This window comes from Muntiacus reevesi, chromosome 7, assembly GCF_963930625.1.
Source record: "Muntiacus reevesi chromosome 7, mMunRee1.1, whole genome shotgun sequence".
Lineage (NCBI taxonomy): Eukaryota > Metazoa > Chordata > Mammalia > Artiodactyla > Cervidae > Muntiacus > Muntiacus reevesi.
Window position 1 is genome coordinate 55,991,318 of NC_089255.1, and position 18,757 is coordinate 56,010,074.

An 18,757-nucleotide genomic window follows, 5' to 3' on the forward strand; every position below is an offset into this window, starting at 1 on the left:
TGCCCTAACAACATACCTTAGACTGGGTGTTTCAACAACAGAGGTGTATTAATATTTTCTCACAGTTCAGGAGGCTGGACAGCCCGCGTTCAAGGTGTTGGCCGGGTTGGTGTCTGGTGAGGGTTTTCTGTTTGGTGCAGACAGCTGGCTTCTCACTGTGAACTCCCATAGCCTTCTTTTTGTGCATGCAGGGGGAGAGTGTGTTTGCAAGCTCCGTTGTATCTCTTCTTATCAGGACATTAATCCAGGGCCTCGTGACCTCATTTAGCCTTAATTATACCTCTTAAAGACCCTGTCTCCAACTATACTCTCATTGAGTTTAAGGCTTCAACATTTGAAGTCTGGGGAGGGGGCACATTTCAGTACATAGCAGTGTGGTTCAAGAGCCTAAGGACTTGTACATCAGCATGGAGCCAGGTGGGAAGCTGAGCTTGGAACTTCTGCATTTCCCATGGAGGGAATCCCTGGCTGCTGACCAGGGCGGTAAGACTGTGATAACACCACTGTAACAATACTTCCACAGTATTTTACAAAGTGCCGTCAACTACACAGCTACCCAGTCTTATTTAATTTTCCTAGCAAATCTATGAAGTGGGTCTTGTGCCCATTTTTCAGATAAGAAAAGTGAGCAGGAGAAGTGTCTGGCCCAGAGCCACATAGTCCGTTAGTGGTGAAACAAATCCCTCTGCTCCAACTCATGTTGCAGTGCTCAGATCTTCCCATTGAGGGGCTCACAGATTTCCTTTCCACTCCCAAGCTTTCCTTTTCAAGATGTATTTAGGAGGCTTTGGGAATTCTGTTACCTGTGACACGAAGCAGCTAGATCTGGTGCGTTGCAGATACACTAAAATTTACCTCCGGGGCTTCCCTGATGGCTCAGTGGTAAAGAATCTTCCTGCCAACACAGAAGACACAGGTTTGATCCCTGATCCAGGAAGATCCCGCATGCCGCAGAAGCAGCTCGGCCCATGCACCACATCTATTGAGCCTGTGCTTTAGAGTACAGGAGCTGCAACTGAGTGCCCTAGAGCCTGTGCTCTGCAATAAGAGAAACCACCACTGTGAGAAACCTGTGCACTGCAACTAGAGAGTAGCCCCTGCTCTCCACAATTAGAGAAGAGCCCACACAGCAATGAAGACCCAGCACAGCCAATAAATAAATTAAAAAAATTATTTTTGAAAAATTACCTCAGGCTTCCTTTGTGGCTCAGCTGGTAAAGAATCTACCTGCAATGTGGGAGACCCAGGTTCGATTCCTGGTTTGGGAAGATCCTTGGAGAAGGGAAAGGCTACCCACTCCTGAATTCTGGCCAGGAGAATTCCATGGACTGTATAGTCCATGGGGTTGCAAAGAGTTGGATATGACTGAGCAATTTTCACTTTCAAAAATTACATCACAAGCAAAAATTAGGTAAAGGCATTCCTAATGAACTTCAGTTCAGTTCAGTCACTCGGTTGTGTCTGACTCTTTGCGACCCTATGGACTGCAGCACACCAGGCTTTCCTGTCCATCACCAACTCCCAGATTTTACCCAAACTCATGTCCGTTGAGTCAGAGATGCCATCCAACCATCTCATCCTCTGTTGTCTCCTCCTTCTCCCGCCTTCAATCTTTCCTAGCATCAGGGTCTTTTCCAATGAGTCACTTCTTCGCATCAGGTGGCCAAAGTATTGGAGTTTCAGCTTCAACATCAGTCCTTCCAGTGAATACCCAGGACTGATCTCCTTTAGGAGGGACTGGTTGGATCTCCTTGCAGTCCAAGGGACTCTCAAGAGTCTTCTCCAACACCACAGTTCAAAAGCATCAATTCTTCAGTGCTCAGCTTTCTTTATAGTCCAACTCTCACATCCATACATGACCACTGGAAAAACCATAGCTTTGATTAGACGGAGCTCTGTTGCAAAGTAATGTCTCTGCTTTTTAATATGCTGTCTAGGTTTGTCATAACCTTTCTTCCAAGGAGCAAGCATCTTTTAATTTCATGGCTACAATCACCATCTGCAGTGATTTTGGAGCCCCCCAAAATAAAGTCTCTCACTGTTTCCATTGCTTCCCCATCTATTTGCCACGAAGTGATGGGACTGGATGCCATGATCTTAGTTTTCTGAATGTTGAGTTTTAAGCCACCTTTTTCACTCTCCTCTTTCACTTTCATCAAGAGACTCTCTAGTTCTTCTCCACTTTCTGTCATAAGGGTGGTGTCATCTGCATATCTGAGGTTATTGATATTTCTCCCGGCAATCTTGATGCTAGCTTGTGCTTCATCCAGCCCAGCGTTACTGACATAGTGAACAGAGAAAACTTCCCCTGAGTTTAGTCATCTAACAATTTGTATTTTGCTTTTAAAGTGCTGAAATTAAACCTGTCTTATTCTCTTGGTCAGTACAACAGGGTTTGGATTCCTGATTCTGAAGAAGTTTGGAAGTCTGCTGAAATAGCAAAGGACTATAGAGTTGGTGACAAAGTCTTGCAGCTCCTGCTGGAGGATGGAACGGTGAGGGTCCTTGGTCCTAGCTACCTTGATGTATAAAGGAGGAACCGTGGGGTGTGTACAGGAGGGACAGGCAGATGTTGCTGTGGGTGCAGCCCACGGGATGAGGGGGCAGCTGGTACTGTGGATCCAGCTGTGTTCTTATACCCCTCCCCACCCACCCTGCCCCCACCCCACACTACCTTAAGATATCAAGTGTCCTACATCAGCTGAGCCTCTCTCTGGAGTGAGAAGCAGTGGACAGGTCTGTGTCCTGCACTGCCTTTCTGGGGATTCCGCAATGTTGGGAGGATGCTAAAATAAAGATTTTATTTTGGTTTTATGAGTCCCAGCAGAGACTGGGTGAAGATGAGAAACTTGGAGAGGAAGTTATTTGAGTCATTGAGCTATAAAGACATCTTATTGGATCCATAGCTAGGCTGACCTTAGGTTTTTAGAATCAAGTCTCTGGGTGCAGAGCTGGACAAAGGATTTTCATGATCTATCTGGATGTGGGAATTAGTCTGGGGACTATCATGTGAATATTAAAGTGCTGAGATTTTCAAGGTATGGAGATGTCTCTTAGAGACAGAGCACGATATTGCCCATCAATCAGATGGTCCTGGATTTGGGGGTCATTTCCTGAGATTCTGGGAAGAGAGACAAACACAGCAGTTTAAAAAGGGCACGTGCTCTAGAATCAGACTATCTGGATTCAAGTTCTGCCACAGCCACTCACTAAGTCTGAGCCCGTGAGTCCTCGCCTTCGTTACATGTCAGCTGAAGTTAGCAGCAGCAGGACCTCACAGGACTGCTGGAGACCAGGTGAGGTCATGCTTGGGGGTGTGTGCAGATGCAGGGGACAAGGCCGAGATGCTGTTCTTTCCACTTAGCCTTTCCTTTCCCAGCAGATACTTCTGGAGAGCCTTAGTCATCTGATTAGGGATCAGATGGCTTTGGAGAGAAAAATCTCAGGGCGGCAGTTGCAGTGGCAGTGTGTTGCTTTCGTAACATGAGCAGGGCTTCAGGTAGCCACATTCCTGGCCCTGAACCAGCTGCCCGGACAGAGGGGGGGAGGGGGGAGGCAGGTAAGGTGACAGGCGGCCACACTGTGCTTTATTTAACCCATTGTCTATACCATGAAGGACAAAGCCTGCTTTGTGTAAGAAAATGTCGCCCCTGTCTCCAACAGTCAGTCTCATGTTCTTCACATTCACATTCCCCCTCCCCCAGAGACTGTTCTGTTCATCTTTCCCTGTTTCTTTTACACATAAAATGTACACGTGTGCACACACAGTGGCTCAACTGGAAAAGGAGGTTGTTGATTTAAAGCAGATAACAGAAAAACTCAGGAAAAGTAAAAAGTTATATATGAGTAGTACTTTTCTTTATCTTATTCTTGAAAGTGTGTAGGTTAAGAATAGCCTGCTTGGGGCAGGTCCGTAAACAAAGCTGCATTGATAACGAGCAGGCAGCTGCTCCGGGGACCTGTGCCCAGCTGTCCTGGAGTGCCCCGAGCTGCTCTCCTTATGGAAAATGGCCCAGCACATCAAACCCCCTGCCAGTGCTGACAGGAGGCATCGCAACACAGGCTTCAGAGTCAGCCAGACCCATGTTAACTGTGTGACCTTGGGGAAGGAGCTTAACCTCTCTGAATCTCTCTCTTTAACTCTTAGTTTGGGATGCCATGCCCTCCTTGGAGAGCAGTTTTGAGGATCAAGTGGAAACCAGTGCAGAGTACTTGGCCCAGGGGCTGCAGAGCGGGCTCCTGCTAAGGGGGCAGCTGGCTCTCCTTCTGCACTTTGTGCCTTCCTGGGAAGGTGGAAGGGAAGCAAACCTGCTGGGTGACTTTGCTCAAGTCACTTCCCCAAGCTGAGAAAGGAAAGCTCAGGAAGGTGGAACAGGTGGTAGAAAGGGCCGAGTGCTCTGACACCTACAAGACCCACAAGACCTTTATTCTGCTCAGGCAGTTACTTCCGGAATGCTCACTGGTTAAATCCCACAGAAGAGGGGCCATCCTGGGCCAGTTACTCAGTCCAGGGCTGAGGATGATACAAATAGGCAGCCCTGCAGCAGGAGACGTGTGCCCCTGGGAACACAGGCAGCTGCAGACAGCAGTCACCTGCACAGGGAGCTGCCCACAGAGAGGCACCCACATCGGCTCCTTTGGACACTCCTCACCACAAGAATGTCGACTTCCAACAGAGATCCAGCAACCTTAGAGCTTCGAGAGACCTTAGATCACGGAGTCATTTAGCAAAAGAATCTTATTTTGAAATGAAAATTTTCGTGGCACCCAGAGGCTGAATCACATACAAGTGGAGCCCCTGTGTCAGAAATTGGACAGGGTGCCCAGGTCCCTGGCCATATGGATTCCCTGTCACCCCTCATTGAGGGCTCTGTAGCTCTGAGGACCCCCAACCCGGTCCAGGTTGTCTTTTCACAGATGAGAGACGGGAGAGCCAGAGAGGTTGAGTGACACATTCTAGGGCATACAGTCAATACCTTGATTCCCTGGCTCCCGAAATTCAGATTATTTTCTCACTGCTATACATATATTTGTTTTCCAGAGTGCCAAAGAGGGGTAGATAGGAAAGAGGGCGGTGATTCAGCAGAAACACTCCAAATCTTTTACTTCCAGAGCTTTAATTTCATCTTTGTCCAAAGGAGCTGGATTATTCCGTTGATCCTGAATGTCTGCCTCCACTTCGGAATCCTGACATCCTTGTGGGTGAGAACGACCTCACAGCCCTCAGCTACCTCCACGAGCCTGCGGTGCTCCACAATCTCAGAATCCGTTTTGCAGAATCCAAACTCATTTACACCTATAGCGGTAAGGAAAACAATTCCAGGAGAGCAGGAATGACACTGAAATTTAATGTTTGCTGTCTACAGAATCCTGATTATGTTTTAGACTATGTTTACATTAGAAATGTCGACTTCTGTCAAAATGTGTAATCACACCTAAACATTTGCCCAGATTTCTATCTAAAAGGTACAGACATCTGAATGTAGAATATCTGTTATAAGGAACTATCTAGGTGGGAAGAGTCTTCAACAAAAACTAAGATTGGACTACCAAGAAAAATGTATGTGGGTAAAGCTTGTGTTTGAGTTTCTATTGGGTGTGATAAGCTTATTACTGGAGCAGTATTATCATTATGTTTACACTGAGGATGGTAAGAGCCTCTCAGTTTTAGGGCATTGCCATCTGCCATCATGTCTAACCTTAAGAGTGGCCTAGAAATGTCAGTGACGTCATCAGAGAACTGAGATTCAGAGCATAAAGTGACCTACCCAGAGTCACAGAGCAGGTTTAATGAGTAGCTGAGCTGAAAGTTTCTCTAAAGACCTGAAGAGGTGACATTACTACATCCAACATCTTTCCTCAGGAATCATCTTGGTGGCCATGAATCCTTACAAGCAGCTGCCGATATATGGAGATGCCATCATCCACGCCTACAGCGGGCAGAACATGGGCGACATGGACCCACACATATTTGCTGTGGCCGAAGAGGCATACAAGCAGATGGCCAGGTAGGGCTTCCTCTTCTTCTCCCAATGCTCCTGCATTTGCTGGGCCCTCACAGTGGCAGGGAGACAGCTGGCCCAGTCTCATTAAAAGTGACCCTCAGGGACTTCCCTGATGGTCCAGTGGTTAAGAATCTACCTTGCAATGCAGGGGATGTGGGTATGATCCCTGGTCTAGGAACTAGACATGTTGCAGAACAACTAAGCCCACTGCTACAACTAGGGAGTCCATGCACCACAAAGATCCTATATGCTGTTCCTAAGACCAACAGCTAAATAAATAAATATTTTTAAGTGACCATCAGACTGGAGGGGGTGCTTGGTGGAGCAGACTGACTTGTACCAAATAGCAAATGACTGTTAGATGTAGCTGACCTGTCTCCACCAAGTCTCCTGGTTTTACTCCTAGGTAGTCCCGTCGGTCCTATCAACCTGAGAATAATCAATGCTTTTCTTGCAGTGTGTTTGGTTGGAAGAAAATTGATTTATTCTCTACTATGAGATGTTTAGGCTTTTTTACCTGCCGAGTCAGAAAACTCTAATGATAAATGAGCACAGGTTTTAGCTGTAGGATATTTGAAGTTTTATGCTAATTTTGCCTCTTCTTTCTCATGTGGTATGTGAAGTTCTTATTTTGTTAGTACAGGACGAGACACTGTGCATACACTCCCACGCATCACCCTAAGTGCCCTCAAAAGGGCCCATGATGAGGATGCCCACGCAGTGGTCAGACCACTGAGATTTGAAGCCATCCACCCAAGGTCACTCAGCAAGAGAAAGGCAGAGCTGGGATTTTCCCTCAGATTTCCAGATTCCATGTGTAATTTCTTTTCCTCGTAACTATTCTGTTTTGTCTTCAGCATCCTGATCTGTAAAAGGATCTTTGTAGATCCTTACAGTTTGCAAAAGAACTTTTATAGACAGTGATCTTGTTTGAGTCTGGGAACACCTCTGTGAAGTCTTCTAAGCTGCCGTCAGTGACTTATTTCCAGATCAAGACTTGAGACACAGGACCTGAATCTGCTACTATTTACCGGACACAGCCCTGAGCTCCCTCAGCTTCAGGGTCCTCATCTGTGAACTAGATGCTCAGTGGCTTAAACAAGGTACAAATGCATGATTCTCTCATGCAGAAAAGTCTGATGGGCAGTTCAGGACTGGCATGTCACCTCTACCACTGGGTCATCAGAGACCCAGTACTTCCCAGCATCCTGATCCTTGGGACGGGACCCACATCCTCAGAGCCAAGCTAGTGCTCAGCCCTCTTCTCTCTTTTCTAGGCTACAGAGTGTTCCAGGGAAAGGGCGTGTCCCTCCTGGTTAAGGAGCCCTCCCAGAAGCCCTACAGAGCACTTCTGCTCATAGCTTATTGGTCAGGATCTATTCACATGACTGTGCCTAGCTGCAAGGGAGGCTGGGATATGTAGTCTTTTGTATGAGCAGCAACATGCCCACTAAGAACTGGAGCTTAGACCCTGAGAAGCATGGGGATGATGACTATTGGGTCTAGAATTATCAATTAATAACCAATCACCTGGGACACTTGAACCCCATGTCCTTAAGCTCAGCAGGTATTCTCCATGCTCCAGTCAGGCCATGAAAGACTCTGAGACTCCCTCTTCTTTGAAACACATCAGAGACTGGGAGACAGACCAGCTTTGCTCTTGAGGATACCAGCTAGTCCCGAACCTGCCATCCCTACTCAGGTGCTATGACAAATGATGTTAATTCTCCCCCTTTCCTCAGCCCTGGGGTAGCATGGAGACTCAGGAGCAGAGGGCAGCCACGCCTGGCAGTGCCAGGAAATAAAAGATCTTGAAGATCCCCCCAAAATTGCCAATTACCTTGGTTTCTGCTGCAGCAAGTTTCCTTTCAACCCTAAAACACTATGTTTCTAGGATTTACCTTGGCCCCTGCAGGTCTCCAGGGCACCTGCGAGATTAGAATCTGCGTGCCTCAGAGCATATAGGACTGCTCCTGGATGTCAACAGCATGAGCTCGTTGGAGCTTCAGAGCTCAGCCAGATTCAAGCTTGAAGAGCCAGGTTCCCCTGGAGGCCTGTCTAACTGCAATATAATAACTGAACGTAAAGCAGGTTCTTGTTAGACTTGTTGATACTACACTGGGAATCAGGAGAGCTGGCTTCAGTAACCCCAGAGTGTCATTCATGTCCTTAGCATCTTAACATCCTCTGTGGAACTAGGGACTCTCTCTCTAATGTCCTCTCCAGAGTTCCCAGGGAGGCTGTGTGTTCTGTGCATCACCGAGTCACTGTTATAGTCATCTGTAAAATGGATATACAGTATGTGGTTTAGGATTTTTATGAGGTTTAAATGAGAATCCTTGTAAATTATTCACCAAGAACCTGACACACAAGCAGTGCTAGGATGGCACTGTAATAAGGTTCTACCATCATCATCTTATGACGTGAAAAGTTTAGTGCTTTTTTTTAAGATCTCCATGTTATATAACAGAGTATGTTGGCTTGTGCAGCACACGTTTCCAGGCACATCTCAATTAATTGCTCTCAAATAATGTCTTAAAAATGCTTTTATATTTAAGTGAAAGGCGAAAGGAGGTAACACAGGCCTGAGACTGCTGTCCTTAGAGACTTACATGCAAGTTTGGCCCATGGTGAGCCTTTGGGAACTTGGATTTCAGGAGGGTTCATAGAATTTCCTAATTGCTGAGTAGCAATTATGAGTGACTCACTATACCTAAACTATTTGTGTGAACAAGGTGGTTCAGGCTGAACATCTGCTTTCCTTCTGGGCATCTGGAATTTTGGTATGTGATAGGAGAGGATACCTATGTGACCAACCCCCAATAAAAACCCTGGACACTGAGTCTCTATTGAGCTTCCTGGGTAAACAGTGTTTCCCATGTGTTGTCATAATTCACTGCTGGAGGAAATAAATGCATCCTGTGTGACCCCCCCTGGGAGAGGACTCTTGGAAGTTCACACCTGGCCTCCTCTGGACTCAGCCCATGCGCGATTTACCCTCGCTGATTTACTCTGTCTCCTTCTGGTGTAGTAAGTCTTAACCACAGTACAAATGTGTGCTGAGACCTGTGAGTCCTCCTAGTAGATCACTGGTCTGGGATTGGCCTTGGGAACGCTCAATACAGGGGACACAGCAGGAGGCAAAGTTGTGCGTTCAGCAGGATCACAGAGAAAAAGACTAGAAGGAAATTCACTGGCATGTTAAAAAAGTTACTTTAGCATGATAAAACCAAGTCCCTTCTGACTTACTGCATTTTTATCAGTGCGCATATATTGCCTTTTTTAATGGGAAGAAATGAACATTTTAAAAGAATTTTTAAAAAGTCCTTTTGTTTGCCCTAGAAACACTAAAAACCAGTCAATAATTGTAAGTGGGGAGTCGGGTGCTGGAAAGACAGTGTCTGCTCGCTACGCCATGAGGTACTTTGCCACCGTCAGCAAGTCCTGCAGTAATGCTCACGTGGAAGACAAGGTCCTAGCATCAAACCCCATAACTGAGGTGGGTGCGCTGTGGGATGGGGAGTGGGGGCAGAGGCGTATATGTGGAGACGTGCGCTGGTTCGTGTACATGGTGTGCCTTGCTTCATCACACTTTGCTTGAGCGTGCTTTACAGGTATTTCTTTTTGTTTTTTTTAAAAAATTAACTGAAGATTTATGGCAACTCTGCGTCAAGCAAGTCTTATCAGCTTATTTTTTCAAACAGCCTTTGCTTATTTTTTGTCTCTGTGTCATGTTTTGATAAACCTCACGGTGTTTCAAACCCTCCACCAGCAAAAAGATTATGGCTTGTTGAAGGGTCAGATGATGGTTAGCATTTTTTTTTTTTTAGCAAAAAAAAATTTTTAAGGTGTGTACATTATTTTTTAGATACAGTGCTATTTCACAGTTAATACACTATATAGTACAGTGCAAACATAACTTATCTGCACTGAGAAACCAGAAAATTCATGTGACTTTTATTGTGACATTTGCTTTATTGCAGTGGTCTGGAACCAAAGCCATAGTGTCTTCAAGGTATGCCTGTATGTGGTCCTTTAAAGACCAAAGAAGTAAGGGCAGGAAAGAGCCAGGAAGTCTGTTCCCCGGTGGGATTTGTAGGAGACTACAGCACGGATTGCTGCTTCCAAAGCTTCTTTGCTCTACCTGCTGGGCCAGAAGTTCTACCATCAGGATTTTAGGAGTCCCCTGTTTACATTTATATCCCAGGGGAAATTTCCTCAACCACAGACACAACTGGTACACTGAGACCAGCAGTGTTCTCTAGCCAACCAACACCAACTTTCATAAGCTGATTTTTAAACATTCAGGAATTTTTTTGCAAGTTATTTTTAAAGCCTTGGTAGCTTGAAATCAGTCATGGTGGAAATATTTACACCTTTCAAATTGGTAAATGTCACATATCCAGGCTCTTCCTCCTTCCTTCCCCAAGACTGACTCATTAGCACACCACTGGCTTGGGCAAACATATGGGTAAGGCCACCTATGATGGCACCAAGGAGTAAGGAGACAGCCCTCAAGGAAGAAAGAGCATCTCACAGCTCAGGGGAGAGGGAAATGAATCGATTTGGATTTATTTGGAAGCATAGCAGATAGTTAAGACTGTTAGATTCTTGGACCTTTTCTTTCTGTGCTCTCGAATCAAAATCCTCAATGAATATTTATCAGACCACCTATTTTGTTCAAGTCACTATGCCTGATAATACAGGAAGTAAGGAAAAGATTAAGGTCCAATCCCCAAGTTTTAAGACTCCTCTAACATAGCCAATTTTAAACTTAAATAAATAAATCACAACCCAAGATTGCAATAAAAAGGTTGTCAAGAAACACTATGCTGTTAAATCCCCACAGGATAATATTGTGTGGCTGTTTCTTTAGGGTTGGTCTCACCTGCAGTTATAAGCTCCATGAAGGCAGGACCATGTTTACTTGGTTTATCTTCACCTACCAAGCATGTGGACCATGGCAGGTGTTGAGTAAACATATGTTGTCTGAAAGTATAATGACCTGGACAGGAGTGCAGTATTTGTGCATAAGAGAGGTACTTCTGTATGGAGGGTGCCCAGGAAGGGAGAGGACAAGAAGAGAGAGAGAAGTCAAGAGCAGAAGTAAAAAGCAAAAATCATGCTCAATGTGGGAGGGATGGTAGAGGGCTGTTTTTTGGTTGGGTAAAAAGTTTGAGTAGGGAAGTGATAAGGGATAAGGACAAAAATAAAGGTTGGATGAAGGAAGTGGACTTTAAGCATCTCTAATAGTTTAGGCATAGATGAGTTGAGGCACTTTATATTGATACTATCTCATTTAATCCTCCCAATTCTGTAAGATGCATCCTTATATTACAGATAGAGAAACTGAGACTTGGAAAGATGCTTGCTAGCATCTCACAGATAGTAAAAATGAACCTGGGGCCATGAAACATCAGAACCCATGCTTTCCCTGATCCTGCTCAGTGTCTATCAGTAAAATTGAGGAGAGCCTTGAAGTAAGATTGAGGAGATCCTTCTGCCCCCAATCCCTCCCAGCATCAGGGTCTTGTCCAGTGAGTCAACTCTTTGCATGAGGTGGCCAAAGTATTGGAATTTCAGCTTCAACATCAGTCCTTCCAATGAATACCCAGGACTGATCTCCTTTAGGATGGACTGGTTGGATCTCCTTGCAATCCAAGGGACTCTCAAGACTCCTCTCCAACACCACAGTTCAAAAGCATCAATTTTTCGGCGCTCAGCTTTCTTCACAGTCCAACTCTCACATCCATACATGACTACTGGAAAAACCATAGCCTTGACTAGACGAACCTTTGTTGGCAAACTAATGTCTCTGCTTTTTAATATGCTGTCTAGGTTGGTCATAACTTTCCTTCCAAGGAGTAAGCGTCTTTTAATTTCATGGCTGCAGTCACCATCTGCAGTGATTTTGGAGCCTCAAAAAATAAAGTCAGCCACTGTTTCCCCATCTATTTCCCATGATGTGATGGGACCAGATGCCATGATCTTAGTTTTCTGAATGTTGAGCTTTAAGCCAACTTTTTCACTCTCCTCTTTCACTTTCATCAAGAGCATTGGAAAAGTCCCTGATGCTGGGAGGGATTGGGGGCAGGAGGAGAAGGGGACGACAGAGGATGAGATGGATGGATGGCATCACCGACTTGATGGACATGAATTTGGGTAAACTCTGGGAGGCCTGGAGTGCTGCAGTTCATGGGGTCGCAAAGAGTTGGACATGACTGAGTGACTGAACTGAACTGAACTGAAGGATATGTTTCATTCTCTGCAAGCCCCTGCCTTCCAGCCTCCCTCTCTAATCAGATCTTCCCCTAGCATACAGGATTGGATTTTACTATAACTGCTCCAAGAATGTGAATGCAAAAGTTTTTTAGTGTTGCTATGTTTTGTAGGCTGTTGGAAATGCCAAGACCACCCGCAATGACAACAGCAGTCGGTTTGGGAAATACACGGAAATTAGTTTTGATGAGAAAAATCAAATTATAGGAGCGAACATGAGAACTTACCTGCTGGAGAAATCCAGAGTTGTCTTTCAAGTAAGGATAAAAATATTAGTTAAATTTTCTTTTTCCTGACTTATTTATAGTATGGCTCACATTTATTTATTCATTAGACAACCTATGTTGTTTGGTGACTTGAAGTAGAATTTCCCTATCTTTCATTTGCAATGTGGATTATTTTTTTCTGTTTCTTAAAAGTGAAAATTGATGATAGGTACAGTATCAGAATTTCACAATCAAGGGAAAAGTTTATAAGTTTCAATTTTAGGCACTTTAAAAATTCTTAGCATTAAAGATCATTTGTCTTTCTAGAACACAAAAACTACTCAAAATAGACCAAGTTGTTACTTTTTTTGTATTAGGAAGAGAAGCGGATCAGAGTTAGTGAGGTGGGGTTTAAGAGAATGATTCTTCTGTCCATAAAATGGAGAAAATTATCTTCATTTTGACGCAGAAGGAGAGAAAGAATAAGCCTTGTATTGCAAGGAGTTTCTTTAAAATTTCAACTGGTAAAAATTACATTATTCCTGTTTCATAGAATGTTTTCATTTAATATCATTTTCTCTGAGGTGGTTATTTGGAAGGCGATCTTGGACCACCAGGTTGGGTCACAGCAAAAACACAGGTAGATGTCCGTATCCGTGAGATCAGATTAGCCATCTAAGACCCTCTTATGTAAAACCTCACATTTTCATTTGTAAAGGTCTGGTGTGATTTCAGGATTCCTCTTTATTTTACAGTCAGAAAATGAACGGAATTACCACATTTTCTATCAGCTTTGTGCATCCGCACAGCAGTCGGAATTTAAACATCTCAAATTAGGTATGTAACGCATGGTGTGTAGAAGAGTCTCTTTTTTGTGTAAGAATTTAAATTCTAGGTTAATCTCTTCTTCTTATAATAACATCACTTTAAAAAAGTATTCTGTCCAAAAACATAAGATCCTTCAGTTCCAGGAGTGGAATTGATGCATTTAACTAAGAAGATAGATTAGTTAGGGGCAGGTTGGTCCAGGAATCAGGTACCCTTCAACCCCAGGGTTCTTTTCAAAGCTCCAGAGCAATGGAGATCATCCAGCTAGAATCACCTGAAGGCTTCTGACCACTGGGACTTACTGATCTAAGTCTCAAATTATATCTGAATTTCCTTGGATGGTCATTTTTCTAAGGTATGACATATTTCCCTTTCTCCTGAGACAGAGTGTCTATATCATAATTTGAACGTTCTTGAAAATTCAAGATCATTATTAATTGTAATCATAATTAATGAGCCACTTTTCCTTTAGTGCAAACAGCCCAACTCCTATGGTACCTCAGCTGAACTGTCTTGGTCACCCAGGCTGAGCTGGTAGGTAGAATTGTCTAGTGTATTTGAGTTGAATGCACACTCTCTAATCCTGAAGAATTTGCTTGCACTTGTAGGATCTAAGTTTCTTCAGATGTTATATAATGATAGTATCCATGCCTTATCTGCCAAACAGAATGCAAATAGTGAACATGGAAGGGCTTTCTGAAGTGTCACTTACTATTCAAATTTAGGTGCACATCTGGTTATTATCTTGACCATGGTGATGTTTTTATAACAGTATACATATATCAAAACTCATCAAGTTTTCTACAGTTCATCATACATTCAATGAACCTCAGTAAAGCTATATGAAATTGTTAGGTGTGGAACAGAAACCATGTGCTCTGGAGTCAAGCCTGCATTTTACTTCTTGCTCTGCCACAGTCACTATTTGACTGTGAGTGGGCCATTTCACTTTTCTGAGCCTCAATGTCTGAGTCAGCAACGTAGAATTCTTAGGAGTCAGTGGAAAAACATTTTGAAGTGCTTAATACAGCACATTAAGTGTGAACTGCTCTTCTTGCTTCTGATAAACATGTATGTTCACCTTCTTGTGTCATAAACATCACTATCTTTTGATTTCAGGGAGTGCAGAAGAATTTAATTATACGCGAATGGGAGGCAGTACGGTCCTTGAGGGTGTGAATGACAGAGCCGACATGATAGAGACTCAGAAGACCTTCACACTGCTGGGTGAGTGAAAATATCCTATCCCAGGAATGGCCATCTTCTCTAAGAACACGGGGATGCCCAGCATGCATGTGTTCTGAAAACATCTAATCAATTCCAAGTTTAGGATGTTGCTGTTGTGTTAGTTGCTCAGTCGTGTCCTACTCTTTGCAACCGCATGGACTGTAGCCCACCAGGCTCCTCTGTCCATGGGATTCTCCAGGCAACTGGAGTGGGTTGCCATTCCCTTCTCCAGGGGATCTTCCCAACACAGGGATCAAACTCAGGTCGCTTGCTTTGCGGGTTGATTCTTTTACTGTCTGAGACACCAGGGAAGCCCAATTTTAGGATGAGTCAATCAAAAAACATATTTAGAGGGGAAAGGATCTAGACTGTGTGTTTCCCTTGACAGATCTAGAAATCAACTCCTTTGCACTCAGGCTCACTGGCTTGCTGTGAGAAGCATGAGCCATAAACCGTGTGGATGCTCATAAGCACTTCCAGGCTGACTACAAAGAAGACAGGTGAAAGGAGAGGTCTGAATCAGTTTAGAGGTGTGATATGGAGCCTACTCTGCCTTGACAGGTATCCTGATGATCATGGTAAAATAAGGGACACCTATATGGAGTTCACTATACACCAGGCACTATTCTAAACACTTTGTTACCTGTATTAATTAATTTAAACCTTATAACCACCTTATGAGGTAGATGCTTGTTTTTTTTTTTTTTTTTCTTTTTGCATTTACAATAGGAAAACTGAGGCATGGAGATAGTAAGTGATTTACCCAAGGTTTGGGTGGCTAGTAAAGAGCAGAACTGGAATTTATACTCAGGGTCTTTAGACATATCATTTGTATACAGAAAACCTGATCTTTAATTGCTAAGATGCTGACCCAGGTGAAGTAGGTACTCTTCAGTTTTTTCCCACCTTTCCTTTCCCACATGGACCTCAATTTTGGAAAAGATGACAAGTGATATTTATAAAAATAGTCATTCACTTTCCCATTTTGTGTTAGTCTCGACATACATGCAACACTGCCAGTGAAACCTTCTAATCAATGTGAGACTATAGACCATTTTTACATCTTACAGAAAATATTCATCTCTTATTAGCCCTAGCTGTTTTCATTGTTGTGGCTTAGTTGATGATATTTGAATGCAAAAAGCAAAGAACTTGAGGTTAAATATATCAGGGTAATAGGCAAGACGAGCACAGTTGTATAATTGAGAATGAACACAAGATGGTTTCCTTAGTACAATTTCCATCCAATTCTGCTTTTTCAAAATTGCTTTAGGATTCCCCTGGTGGTCCAGTGGTTAAGACTTTGCCTGCCAATGCAGAGAATATGGGTTCAATCCCTGGTTGGGGAATTAAGATCCCACTTTCCTCACAGCCAAAAAAACAAAATATAAAATGGAAGCAATATTGCAACAAATTCAATAAAGGCTTGCTCCTTACCCTTTGGGTCCTTACCCAAATTCAATAAAATGGTCCACATGGAAAAAAAAAATTCTTAAGTGACCACTTTAAGAAGGGCAATTTAGACTGTGTCTAATAATGTTATCCTGGCTTCCAGGGCTTCCCTGGTGGCTCATAAGGTAAAGCATCTGTCTGAATGCTGGAGACCTGGCTTCGATCCCTGGGTCAGGAAGATCCCTTGGAAAAGGCAATGGCAACCCACTCCAGTACTCTTGCCTGGAAAATCCTATGGACAGAGGAGCCTGGTGGGCTACAGTCCGTGGGGTCACAAAGAGTCGGACACGACTGAGCGACTTTAATAATGTGATAAGCAGTTTTGGTACTTATTAACATTTTCTTAAAATAATAATCGTGATTTCAATCTCTGTGTAACGTGCTCCATTGAGAGGCAGCATGAGGAAGGGACAGGCAGCCTAGCTCTGGCAGGGCTCCCAGGGGACCTGTCCTTCCTTCCCACCTCTGTAATGTGTTACCTCACAGTGAAATGATGCAGGCAAAAAGAAGAGGCTTTGCAATCAACTAAGCAAGAATTAAAAGCCAAGTTGGCAGGACTCTGGAGGTTACCCTCTCTAAGACTCAGTTTCTTAATCTGTAGAATGGCTGTATTCCTTACCCACAGGACACTCATGACAACTGGTAGGGAAAATGTACGCGGCACCAGGCTGAGCACACAGCAGATATTTGCTAAATGCTCCTGCCTGCTTTCTGTCTCTATGTACTATACCCTGTCGTCCAAGTCCTAACCATCCTTTGAGCAAAACCATCCTCCTCCAGGAAGCCCTCCCTAATTATTGGAAGTAACAGCAGCAAATTTTCCACTTTATCACATACATTAGAGCATTTTACAAATGTCCACGCCAGCAAGGCCAGGACTAACATGGGACAAGAGGCAACTGGGGCGCAGAGTTTAAGGAGTGCTTGCTCGCAGGATGGCATAAGTGCAGAGCTGGCCCTGGGGACCTTGCTTGTGTTACCATGACCCCAGCCCTGCACACCAGGCCTAGATGTTTTAGGCAAAGCCCCCAAATTTTGTGGGGAATAAGTATAGAAGTCCGCTGCCTCCAGTGGCTGATAAAGGAGATGGCTGTGCTGTGTGAAGGGGGCTGGGAAGAAAGGGGCAGAGCTGTTCTGCTTCACTCCTTTCTGGGATTTGTCTTAGAGAGTGACTGGTCATGGCTGGCAGGGCGACCATAGAATCTGTACCTGCTTACTTCCCACCAAGTCTTGTTATTTAAACACACTAGCCTGGTGACCTCCTCTCCTCTGATGGCTTGTGCTTGGCCATTAGACCTCACAGTTTAGCCCTTAATATCTATGCAATATCTATTGTCATGAATTTGCTCACGTTTTTTCCCATGCATCATAGAATAGGTCTGTGGCCTCATACGTGCATGAGTGCTAAGTCACTTCAGTCTTGTCCGACTCTTGCGACCCTATGAACTGTAGGTGGACTTCCAGGCTCTTCTGTTCTTGGGATTCTCCAGGCAAGAATACTGGAGTGGGTTGCCATTTCCTCCTCCAAGGTATCCTCCCCACCCAGAGATCGAACCCATGTCTCTTGTGTATCCTACATCGGCAGGCAGGTTCTTTACCACTAGCACCACCTGGCACAGGTCAGTTATTATCTCTGGGCATCAGTTTCCCCATCTGTACGCTGGGGCAGCAATGAAAATACTCAGTCATTTCAGTTATCTATTGCTGCACTCCAAATCTTGGTAGCTTAAAATGACTGTTTTTATAACATATGACATAATTTATCTGTTCCTCTATTACAAACATTCAGGTTATTACTGGATTATTGTCATTAAGATGAAACTTTAATGAACAATTAATTCCACTTAACAAATAACCATTAAAACTGAAAACAATCCAGCACTATTTTAAATGATCTTAACTATGAGTGCTTCTCTTTGAGAAAGTGACTTATGCCAGTGACTCTCAATACTGGAATATCAGGTCACCTGACACTTTTCTTTTAAATTCTAACATCTAGATATCACCCCAGACCTATTAAATCTGAATGAGAATATCTGCAAATAATGATATATCTGAAAGAGAAAAAATTATCATGCAGAAACTTCTCATTCTAATCTATGAACTATGTGAAAACAAGAAACATCACAAGGTGATGGGATTCATTTGAAGCACTATTATTTGTTCGAATGATTTTGTCCAATTTTGCCTTCCCAAGATTTTTTGTTCTACATAGAAAGTTCATGCCACTTTTTAATATTAAAAAGTTTTAACAAGAAAAAAATGTCTAACTCTGGGCTTCTTTCCATCAGGAATTTATGAACTAACATTCAATTTCTACCCTAGTCAATGGTTCTAACAAAACTTCTCATTTTAAAAAGATCAGGGACTTCCCTGGCGATCCAGTGCTTAAGACTTAGCCTTCCAATGCAAGGAGTGCAATTTCGATCCCTAGTCAGGGAGCTGATATCCACCTGCCTCGTGGCCAAAATAATAAAACATAAAACAGAAGCAGTATTGTAACAAATTCAATAAAGACTTTAAAATGGTCCACATTTTAAAAAATCTTTAAAAAAAAACTCCTTTAAAAAGTCAGATTTTTTTTGGCTACAAAATTTTATTTTCCAAAGTTCACTTAAACTGAACAAAAGAAAATCTTTATAGAGAAATATACAGTTCTTAATGTTTCTCCACATGCATACATTGGAGATGGCTATGAGTCCTCTAAGAATAAGAACTTTATCAATAAGCCAGATACAAAATAATAAATATTGTATGATT

At 43.5% G+C, this 18,757-nt stretch overlaps 1 protein-coding gene across 2 annotated transcripts in view; it reads left to right on the forward strand.

Annotated features, from left to right (window-relative positions):
* The window catches only part of MYO5C (myosin VC), a 114,283-nt gene that overhangs the window by 12,222 nt on the left and 83,304 nt on the right, over positions 1-18,757 (forward strand). For both annotated transcript variants that reach the window (XM_065940877.1, XM_065940878.1), the window contains exons 2-8: positions 2,385-2,495; positions 5,139-5,304; positions 5,864-6,008; positions 9,348-9,504; positions 12,398-12,541; positions 13,246-13,327; positions 14,438-14,545. In XM_065940877.1, coding sequence (XP_065796949.1) covers positions 2,385-2,495; positions 5,139-5,304; positions 5,864-6,008; positions 9,348-9,504; positions 12,398-12,541; positions 13,246-13,327; positions 14,438-14,545 — 913 coding nt within the window. The remainder of the gene's footprint in view (positions 1-2,384; positions 2,496-5,138; positions 5,305-5,863; positions 6,009-9,347; positions 9,505-12,397; positions 12,542-13,245; positions 13,328-14,437; positions 14,546-18,757) is intronic.